The 11,553-nt window shown below is 46.7% G+C and overlaps 1 protein-coding gene across 1 annotated transcript in view; it reads right to left on the bottom strand.

The window, feature by feature from the left end:
- Window positions 1-409: 409 nt before the first annotated feature.
- Window positions 410-11,553, bottom strand: part of LOC140724128 (uncharacterized) — a 65,880-nt gene continuing 54,736 nt past the window's right edge. The window contains 1 exon segment of the mRNA XM_073038605.1: window positions 410-2,635. Within this exon segment, the coding sequence (XP_072894706.1) occupies window positions 1,166-2,635 (1,470 nt within the window). The 3' untranslated portion in view covers window positions 410-1,165.

Below are 11,553 nucleotides of genomic sequence, written 5' to 3'. Positions count from 1 at the left end.
TAGTCTGAGGGTGTAGCCCTGGTCCTGGGCTATGCATTATGGGAAACATCCTCTCTATCTTGGCTTCACAGTATTCAGGAAACCCACCCATAATTCTAAACTCCAGCAGGAACAGCACAGAGACATCATATACCATGAGTTGTAGTCTTGTTAAGCAGCTTCAGCTGCAGCACCTTGTTCAGAACCATCTGAAAATCCAAACAAACAACACCCACCACCTTTCTTATTTCACCAAAAAATTCCAAGAGATCTGTCTGGGAAGAGGAAAACCGTGCTGTTTTGGCCGTACAGGGAAGGATTTAAAAGGACTGTCATGGAGCAGAATCACTGGCAGGGTCTAGCTGGCCAGAGTTGACTCTCTACTGTACACTAGGTGTGTTATAAATTCACTTAAGTACCAGAGACAGAGTTTAAAATAAACTGATTTATTTGTTTCAGATTCAGAATATTAAACACCAGTCCCATTAAAGGTGAAAGAAGAAACTCCTCCCATTCCCAGTGACCAGGGTGCAGAACAGGGTGTGGTGAGCAGCAGCAATAATTGCAGAGTTCAGCACCGACAGTCACTCTCGAAATTGCATTCAGCAACGGTGATGGACAAATATCCAGCATGCAGCTTATTGAAACTTTCTCCCCAGTGTGAACCCGGTAGTGTGTCACATGTGTAACATGCTGCAAGGTTTCACTGCTCATGTAATGGCCTCTCTGTAATGTTTCACTGCTGAGGTAATGGTTTCTCTGCAGCAGCAATGTTTAGGTTGCAATGAGAGATAACAGGGTTTTGGAGTGTGGGGCTATCCAATGAGAGAAACATTCTTTCTTGTGAGTCTGGAAGAGAGAATTTGTGGTCTTTCGCTAGGGAGAGATGAGAAGACGTGAATGGAGAGAGCGGGCCCTTTTTCTTTGTTTACTTTACTAACCCTATAATCAAAGTAAGAATTATAAAGCTCAATCGTTTAATCGCATATTGTGTACTGTTTGTAATTTCAGGGAACTGATTTGTAACAGGCGACACATCACACAGCATCCACCCAAACGAGATTTCACAAGTTTGGCCGGGCTGGGGGCTATCACCCCTACATTAAGCTGCTAGCCGAAGCAAGAGTTACATACGCCTAGATGACTGAGTGAATCGCTTCTCAAGGTCTGAGCAGGTGATCAGCCTCTACCCACTGTGAACTCGTTGGTGTCTCTGTAGTTGAGATGACCAAGTGAATCCCTTCCCGCAGTCTGGGCAGGTGAACGGCTTCTCCCCAGTGTGAACTCGCTGATGTACCTTCAGTTGAGATGAGCAAGTGAATCCCTTCCCATTGTCTGAGCAGGTGATCGGCCTCTCCCCAGTGTGAACTCTCTGATGTACCCTCAGTTGGGATGAGCAAGTGAATCCCTTCCCACAGTCTGAGCAGGTGAACGGCCTCTCCCCAGTGTGAACTCTCTGATGTACCTTCAGTTGGGATGAGCAAGTGAATCTCTTCCCACAGTCTGAGCAGGTGAACGGCCACTCGCCAGTGTGACCTCGCTGATGTACCCTCAGTTGGGATGAGTAAGGGAATCCCTTCCCACAGTCTGAGCAGGTGAACGGCCGCTCCCTTATGTGAACTCGTTGGTGAGCCATCAGGTACGACGACCGAATGAATCCCTTCCCACAGTCTGAACAGGTGAATGGCTTCTCACCACTGTGAACTTGCTGATGTGACTTCAGGTTAGATGAGCAAATGAATCCCTTCCCACAGTCCGAGCAGGTGAATGGCCGCTCCCCGGTGTGAACTCGCTGGTGTTTCATTAGGGAGGATGACTGAGTGAATCCTGTCCCACAGTATGAGCAGGTGAATGGCCTCTCTCCAGTGTGAACTCTCTGATGTTCCTTCAGTTGAGATGACCGAGTGAATCCCTTCCCACAGTCTGAGCAGGAGAACGGCTTCTCCCCAGTGTGAACTAGCTGGTGTACCATTAGATCTGATGACCGAGTGAATCCCTTTCCACAGTCTGAGCAGGTGAACGGCTTCTCTCCAGTGTGAACTCGCTGATGTACCTTCAGTTGAGATGACTGAGTGAATCCCTTCCCACAGTCTGAGCAGGTGAATGGCCTCTCCCCAGTGTGAACTCTCTGATGTACCCTCAGTTGCGATGAGCAAGTGAATCCCTTCCCACAGTCCGAGCAGGTGAATGGCCGCTCCCCGGTGTGAACTCGCTGGTGTTTCATTAGGGAGGATGACTGAGTGAATCCTGTCCCACAGTATGAGCAGGTGAATGGCCTCTCTCCAGTGTGAACTCTCTGATGTACCTTCAGTTGAGATGACCGAGTGAATCCCTTCCCACAGTCTGAGCAGGAGAACGGCTTCTCCCCAGTGTGAACTAGCTGGTGTACCATTAGGTCAGATGACCGAGTGAATCCCTTTCCACAGTCTGAGCAGGTGAATGGCCTCTCCCCAGTGTGAACTCTCTGATGTACCCTCAGTGGGGATGAGCAAGTGAATCCCTTCCCACAGTCTGAGCAGGTGAATGGCCTCTCGCCAGTGTGAACTCGCTGATGCACCTTCAGTTGGGATGAGGAATTGAATCCCTTCCCACAGTCCGAGCAGGTGAACGGCCTCTCCCCAGTGTGAACTCTCCGGTGAGCCATTAGGTCAGATGACTGAGTGAATCCTTCCCCACAAATTCAGCAGATGACCAGCCTCTGCCCAGTGTGAACCGACTGGTGTGTCCACAGGTGGGAAGACCGACTGGATCCCTTCTCTCACACAGAACAGGTGAATGGCCTTGTCCCAGTATGAACTTGCTGATGTACCTTCAGTTGAGACGACCAACTGAACCCATTCCCACAGTCTGGGCAGGTGAATGGGTTCCCCCATGTAAAATAACGGGCGTAGAAGTCAGTCAGATGATCGAGTGAATCCCTCCCCACAGTCTGAACAGGAAGGAAGATGAAGTAAATCCCTTGCTCCACTTCATAAATATCTGGTCAGAGACAGAAAAACTGGCATGATATGTTTGAGATTCCAGTTGACAAATTCCTCATCATTTTCAACCTGTAAAAAGATTTACTAAGTCCATCAACAGACAACATTTCAGATGAGATCACTTGACTCGGCTTCACAACGTTTCAGTGAATTTCAACCCAAGTTGGAGAGAGAAGTCATCTTCTAACTGGGCACAGTGCTGGTATCTAGAATGACCATCCAATTCTCTGATGCTCCTCCTGTCTCTATGAGAATGGGGCATTTCTAACATCTCCAATCTGTGACCTGGCTCATTATGACTCTCTCCATTGGTATTATTCCCTGCTCCCACTGAGCTGCATGGGTGCCTGGCCCCACAGTAACTGAAACACTCTCACACAAATAGCCGGTACTCATTACAAGCACCCACCATTCTCTGTGTAAATAAACTAACCCCTTACATACTCTCGGTATCTATTTCCAAGCACCTTTAAACTATGCCCCTCATGTTAGCCACTTTAGACCTGGGAGAAAAAGCCTCTGGCGATACACACGATGAATGCCCCTCATCATCTTTTCACCTAAAATATGCTCTAAACATAAACAAGGGAATCATACATTGCTTTGACGTTTTGTTAGAAGTATACAAAATTATTAAGGTGCAGATAGGGTAAATGCAAGCAGCATTTTCCACTGAGGTTGGGTGGGATGATAACCAGAGGATCATGGGTAAGTGGCGAAGGTGAAAATTTAATGGCAGCGTGTAGAAAAGCTCTTCACTGAAATAGTTGTGAGAGTGCGGAATGAGATGTCAGCATGAGTGATGAATATGAGCTCAGTTTCACCATTTTAAAGAAGTTTGGATGGGAGCCTGGATGGTAGGAGTATGGAGGGCGATGGTCCTGGTGCAGGTAGTTGCATTAGACAGCTTAAATGCTTTTTCAGCATTGACTAGATGGGCCAAGTAGCCTGTTTCCATACTGAACTTCTGTATCTTTCTGTGACAGAGAAGCTAGACAAACTTGTTTGGAAGGGAAAAGGTAGGAGTGACAACGGAGCAGCAATGGCTGGAGTTTCTGGGAGCAATTCGGGAGCTGAGTGATCGATACATCCGAGGAAGTGAAAGCATTGGAAAGGCAGGAGGACACAACTGTGGCTAAAATGAGAAGCCAAAGCCAACATAAAAGCCAAAGAGAGGGCAAACAAAAGAGCAAAAACTATTGGGAAGCTTTTGGAAACCAACAAAAGACAACTAGAAAAAGTCAGATGAGCTCAGTGCATTGAATCATGATATTGTAGTCATTAATGAGTCTTGGTAGCACCCAACAGTCTGAGGCATTTAGAGGAACAACATATCCAGGGCCTCAATATCTCTTAAAAACCCAGGTTCCCTGCACCAGTTACCATTCAACCTTTATTTTGGCAGGCACATACACGCTCTACATCCTCAAAATTTCATTTCTGAAGGCCTCCTACTTACCAAGTACTCCTTTTCCAGAAAACAGCCTGTCCCAAACCACACTTGTCAGATCTTTTCTGATATCACAGAAATGACCTTTCTCCAATTGAGAATCTCAACCCATGATCCAGACCTCTCTTTTTCCATATTTACTTTGAATCTCCTGGCATTATGATCACTAATTTCTGTCACCAGCTCTGGATCATTTCCTAACAGCTTCCTGCACACTTCTACGTCGGGAATCCTACCGACTGAGTAAGGGCACATTTGACAAACTCTACCCCATCTAGTCTTTTTACAGCATGGAAGTCACAGACAATATCTGGAAAGTTAAAATCACTTACTGAATCAACCGTTGTTACTTGGCATGGCGTGCGATCTCTCTGGAAATTTGTTCCTCTAAATCCCTCAGACTGTTGGGTGCAACCAAGTCCCAAGAATGGATACAATATCATAATTCCCTGTCCTGAGCTCATCTGGCTTTCCTACGATGCTTCTTGCATTGTGATATACACAGCTCAGCCCTTTCATCGCACCATGTTCAACCATTTGATTGCTGACTCTATCTGAGGTCTGAACAACATCTGACTGGTCTGAACAAACTCTCCCTCATTGGCTCAAAAACAAAGGAGCTGGTTGTGGAGGACAGGAGGAATGGAGGCAGACTAACCCCTATTGACGTCAATGGACCTGGGGTTAAGATGGTGAACAGCTTTAAGTTCCTCAACATAAACATCACCAAGGATCTCAAATGGTCTGTACATACCAGCTGTGTTTTTCACCTCAGATGGTTGAAGAAGTTTGGTATGGGCCCCAAATCCTAAGAGATTTCTACAGGGAGACAATTGCGAGCATCTTGACTGGCTGGATCACTGCCTGGTACGGGAACTGTACTTCCCTCAATCAGAGGAACCTGTAGAAAGTGGTACGGACAGCCCGGCACATTTGCAGATGTGAACTTCCCATGATTCATGGAAAAGAATAAAGTGAACTCGTGAAAAATATAATGAACTGATTGTGGTGTGGTTATTGATCCGGCGAATTGAAGTTTACACCATAAAAAGTTTCCCATGCGGATACATCACACCTTTGTGTGGCTACTCTCTTCTGTTGACTTCAAGAAATAGCACAGAACTGTGGACTTCACTGAGCACATCATGGAAACAAGCCTCCCCTCCATGGACTCACTCTATACTTCCTGCTGCCTCAGTAAATCAGGCAACATAATTAAAGATTCCCAGAACTCCAGACCAGACATTCTCAATTCTCAACCACCCATCGGGTCGAAGATAAATGAAAACACAAAAACAGAAAACGTACCACCAGGCCTAGGGACATTTTGCATTCTGCTGTTATAAGCAAACTGAATATTCCTCAGCATTATTCCTCAGGAATTCCTCAGCTTCCTTCTTGCATTAATAGGGATATATACCTCGAAACATTGGCTGCACTTCGGCAAGTTATAACAGTGGAATGGAGTGAATGAAAAAATGCCCGCCCACAATGAGAGGACGTGACACTGGATCTCACTCCCTTGTCTGAACGGAATAAAGATTAAACTGCACAACCACAAGAAAAACCCACATATGTAAGGTACCACACACATGATGTCAGACCCCGGTGTAGCAAACCCATGCATGACATCAGGCATGTGGAGGGGGGAGGGAAGGGGAGAGGATAGGATTTTTGGTTCTGTGGCTCTCTCCTAGGGAAGGTGGGACCTGTACAGAAGGTACCACAACAAGAGAGAAGGTTCTTTGGAAACTGAAGATCTGAAGGCAGATAAGTCACCTGGACCAGATGGTTTACACCCACAGTTCTGAAAGAGGTGGCTGGAGAGATTGTGGAGGCATTACTAATGATCCTTCAAGAATCACTAAATTCAGGAATGGTTCTGAAAGACTGGAACATTGCAAAAGCCACTCCACTCTTCAAGAAGGGAGAGAGGGAGAAGAAAGGAAACTATAGGCCACTTAGTCTGACAGTGGCTTGAAAGATGTTGGAGTCGATTGTTAAGGATGTAAGTTCAGGGTACTTGGAGGCACAAGATAAAATAGGCCAGAGTCAGCATTGTTTCCTCAAGGGAAAATCTTGCCCGATGAACTTGGTGGAATACTTTGAGAAATAATAAGCAGGGTAGACAAATGACAATTGGTTGATATTGTGCACTTGGATTTTCAGACCTTTGACAAGGTGCCACATACGAGCTCTGAGCCTGGTTGGGTGGCGATGAGGAAGGAGCTGATCTTGGGTTTACATTGTTATGTGTGATGAGAAAACCATGGGGAGATGGGGTCCAGAGTTGGCCCCCCGTGAACTATGCTGCTAACGAGAGGGAGAGATAAAGAAGGGGAGAGGCACCATGCTGCACATGCTGATAATGAGAGAGACACAAGGATTTAAAATTATGGCTTCTTCGCTGATTGTTGACTTTACTCCCAAGGACTTTGCCTGCTTGTGTGAATCCTTGCTGACACAGCAGAGTGATGTCAGGTGCCTGCTGAGACAGGAGGGAGTGGCCAGTTTGATGGACATGATCAGCTGATGGATGGCTGGAACCCCGGCTGGGGAGATAAAAGACGAGTCTGCTGAGACACAGGCAGACACGCCACTGGACACTGAATGAGTGTTGTGCACCCACAGGAAGGTGGGGGCTTGGAGGATCGATTCGGGGGAATCGGTCCAAAGCTCACAGTGTGTGAAGGCAGGCCAGTGGGGGCTTGTGTGTGTGTCCATCCTCGCCTGGGTGACAAGTCCAGCACTGAAGAACGGTCTAGCCGGGAACGGAAGGGTCATAATCGATGACCACAACAGGTCAAAGGAACAAGAAGACAACGGAAGGTTTGCCTGCTGATTCTGCTCATCTCTCGTTCGCTCTCTCTCTCTCTCTCCAACGTCACAACAGCAACTACCTTAACCCAAACTGAACTGAACTGAACTCTGCATTATTCTAAGACTATTCATTTACCCCTTGACTACGATAGAACTCGGTTTTGATTCGTATTCCTACACTTCTACACTTATCATTGCTAACCTGTCGTATATATATATTTGCATTTTGGATACTGCATTACTTAGTTTACTAATAAACACCTTTAGTTACAGTACCACCAGACTCCAACGTATCATTCCATTTCTGCTGGTTTGGTTACCCGGTTACAGGTTACGTGACAACCTAAATCGAAGGTCGGTTGCGGGGGAAAGGGTCGGGATAGAGACAGACGTCTGGACAGTCTGGGCCTGGAATGCAGGATCAGTTGGTTGTGGTTCCCCAAGCTGTGAGAGAGGATGTTGGTGACATGAATCTGTTGATGTGTACGGGTGTGGGGTAAATGGTGGGAAAGTTGTGGGGCTACTGGCTGGTGGAGGGAGGTTGGGGATGTGGGTTATCGGACACAGTGTGACCCGGGAGGATGGGTCCTAGGGCAGATCACGTTGTGAGCAAGGGAGGATCTGGTCCATTGCATCAGACAGCTTTCAGGAAGTAACAAATCTCTCTTTATATTAATCACTGTCTAATCTTGCTGCTACCATTGTGTTTGTCACAGAGCCCAGAGTCTGGGAACAGCTCAATGGCAGGAAGCAGATGGTGATGATGGGAGGCTGTTTATTGGAGTCAAGGCCCGTGCCGCGTGGAGCTCCCCAGGGTAACACCCATTGCTACTTGTCATCTGTGCTATTAATCTGGTTGAGAATGTACGGGGTATGGGTAGTGAGTTTGCAGCAAGTAATTGCAAACAATTACTTCTTTTTGCAAGATAGTAAATATAAACACCCCTCTTTCCCTCTCTACACTCAGAACCAACCAAAAGCTACTTCAGAAGATGCAAGCTCTTCAAATGAGCAAACACTGAGGGAATGTGTGTGAGTTTAAAGAGCTGTGCTACTGACAGAACATTAGCAGATCTGGAGTGATTGCAACTGGGTCTGATAGAGGCATAACTGGTATTTCTGGGCACATTCAGTCTCACTCCAATTATTCCCTACCTTCCTTTGTACTGTTCTGTGATGTCTAAAGGACCAGTATTTGAGTAAATGAGACTCACCAAACTTTCTCCTGACTGAATCAATGGAAACTCTGACTCAGAAGGGTTTCTCTCCAGTTGGTTCTCTCAATCCTCGGGCTGATTCACATGTTGCTGTTCCCTCATCTTCAGTCGTGGTTTGCTTCCAGTTGTGGGCTTTTCTTCCAATCAATCTCTCACCGCAGGTGTAACTTTAACATGAGAGATAACGAACCATGTTAACAATACAAAGGAGAACAAAATATTTCTGCTCTCTGAAATCTAAACATTGAAGACAAATATAACGATCTCAGTGAACAAATCTGTCCCTGACACGTCACAAAACCTGATATGGGATAGGAAGGAGCCATCATTCAGTCATTGTAAGACATAAGATGTAGGGACAGAATTAGGTGATTCGATCCATCGAGTCTGCCCCACCACTCAACCATGGCTGAGATTTATTCCAACACCATATTCCTGCCTTCCTCCTGTAACCCTGAAGCTACTTAGCAATCATGAGTATATTAATCTCTGTCATAAATATACCCAAATGACAGCCTCAACCACCATCTGTGGCAACAAATTCCACAAATCAGACATCTTTTGGCTGAAGAAATTTTTCTCATCTCAGTTTTAAAGGGAAGCATCTTTACTCTGACACCGTGCTGTCAATCGCAAACTTTCCATGCCCACTGTATCCAGGCTTTGCAGCATTCGGTAGGTTTACTTCACCACACATCCCTCCACTTCCCCCACCATCCCGCATCACCATCCATCCGCGGACGGTGGGCACACACCACGTGATCGTCCGTCACAAAGGGAAAGGCGGAGCACATCTGCGGCGCACAGCCTCACGTGACCTGTTCGCGGGACGTCCGTTTCAATTCCGCGGAAATAGGCAGCCTGGGCTCCTGGTTTGGATCGCTCAATGCAGATTCAGTGAAGCCGACACATTTCTGACGAGCCCAGATAACTGGGTACTATATGAGAAATTGGCCCTCGGTTCGGAGCTCATGGCTAACATCGGATCTCCTCACTCGGGATCGGTCTCAGTACTCACCGATGGGAAAGTGATATCTTCGGCCCGCAGACAGTGATCCCGACCCCCGGCTCCCCACCCAGGAGGCGGGAACCCTTTGCCGATCCGGGAGCTGACATACTTCAGCACTGTGGAAGCGAGCACACCGCCCGCCTGTAGACTGTGAGCATGCGCGAAGTAATTGTTGCGTCATTAGGAGGGCGGGGCCTCGGAGGCAGATGCCCAGATACTGCCCATCTGCGGTTAAATGGGAGGGGCAAACGATATCACGTGACCCGTGGGGTCTCACACCCCCAGAGAAAGATCCAGCTCCCCATCACTCTGTAAAGAAGCAAACTTGCCGTTCACATCGCCTCTCACCCTAAATGTGTCAGACATTTCAACCCGCAGGAAAATTATATCGTCTGTTCACTGTATCTACTCCTCTCGTAATCTTATAAATGTCCATCCAGTCTCACCCCAGCCTGCGCCGCTCTGGAGAAAACAACACAAGTTTGTCCAACCTCTCGTTATAGCTCATGCCCTCTAATCCAGGCAATATCCTGGTAAACCTCTTCTGCACCCTCTCCAAAGCCCCGACATCCTTCCGAGAATGGGGGCGCCCAGAACTGTCAGAAAAACTCCAGATGTGGCCTAACTAGTTTTATAAAGCTGTGTCACGAACTGTAACGTTTGAGAAACGAACCAGCAGCAATAGACTTCACACTGGAGTCTGGTTTTGATGTTAAACCATGTCTTTATTAGTATCTACTTACAGTAACTTAACGAAATAAAGGAAAGGTAACAGTGTTTTGTGTAAATATAACTCCCAAACTATCGAGCCTGAGGGAACAAAGCTCAGAGTCTTGTGATGGTAAAGTAGGAAAGTTCAGTAATCCACGGAATAAATGGTGGGAGAGAGATATTTGTGATCCAGGGTGAAACGTAGAGAAAAGGCCGTTACTTCAATATAACCGTCGACGAAGATCTTATCCTTTGAATCCGTCCACTTACGAGTTATCAGCGAAAGTGACCTATCACAGGAATACCGTCTACCCGGGGTTGCCACACAACATACCCAGGCAATGGTTATCACAAGCCGTCCGCCAAGATATTCCACAATCCATTCCAATGGATTATACGAAGTGACAGCCACACACATTCGTTGTGGTTCCGTGTACCGATGATCAACCCACTCTTGTGGGCAGAGGAGATTTCCAAGCCTCAGCTGCGACTAACTGAAGCGATCAGCTTTTCCAGTCTCTCTCTCTCATTTTAGACTGACCGACTGCCTGTCTGCAGATCGCTCTCTCTCTCTTATGGTTAATCCACAGTTAGCGCTGTCAGCCTGTGACTGACGTCATAGTCCCGCCTCCTCACGCCGGCGCTCTTAAAGAAACAGTCACAGTACGACCGCAGGCTCGTAACAGCAGCAACACAACTTCCCGACTTTTGAACTCAAAGCTTCAACTAATAAAGACAACCACGCCATTTGCCTTCTTAACCACCCGATCAATCTGTGCGGTCTCTTTCAGGGAGCGATGAACTTGGAGTCTGAGATCCTTCTGATCACCACTGCTCAGGGTTTTGCATTTAACAGTGTGTGACTCATACATTCGACCTACCGAGCTGCCAAGATGATCATCACTGATCAAATCTCACTGAGATTTCTCAGGTCCTGTTGAATTTATTGCCAAGTTCACAAGTACGGGAAGGTACAGGTACAGAGAAACACTGACTTGTGGCAGCATCACAGGCAAGTACATTCAGATAACACACGGAACACAGGTTATAGGATTCTCTGTCAGTAACAATCTATTATCTATAAACATGTCAGTAACCGTATTTTAAATACAGTACGTTCTGTCATGATCAATATTAAAATGTGCAATAACAGACTTGAACATGTTGAATTTGGTCCCTGTCTCTATTCCTCCTGTAATCCACAACCAGCTCCTTTGTTTTTGACACAATGAGGGTGAGGTTGTTTTCTTGACACCACTGTGTCGGGGTGATGACTTATTCTCTGTCGGCTGTCTCGTTATTATTTGAGATTAGGCCAGTCAGTGTAGTGTCCTCAGCAAATTTAATAAGCAGATTGGAGCTGTGGGTGACGACACAAGTCATGGA

The sequence above is a fragment of the Hemitrygon akajei genome, unplaced genomic scaffold (genome assembly GCF_048418815.1).
Source record: "Hemitrygon akajei unplaced genomic scaffold, sHemAka1.3 Scf000165, whole genome shotgun sequence".
Lineage (NCBI taxonomy): Eukaryota > Metazoa > Chordata > Chondrichthyes > Myliobatiformes > Dasyatidae > Hemitrygon > Hemitrygon akajei.
The sequence above is the reverse complement of the archived record's forward strand: the minus strand, read 5'-3'. Positions and strand labels throughout refer to the sequence as shown.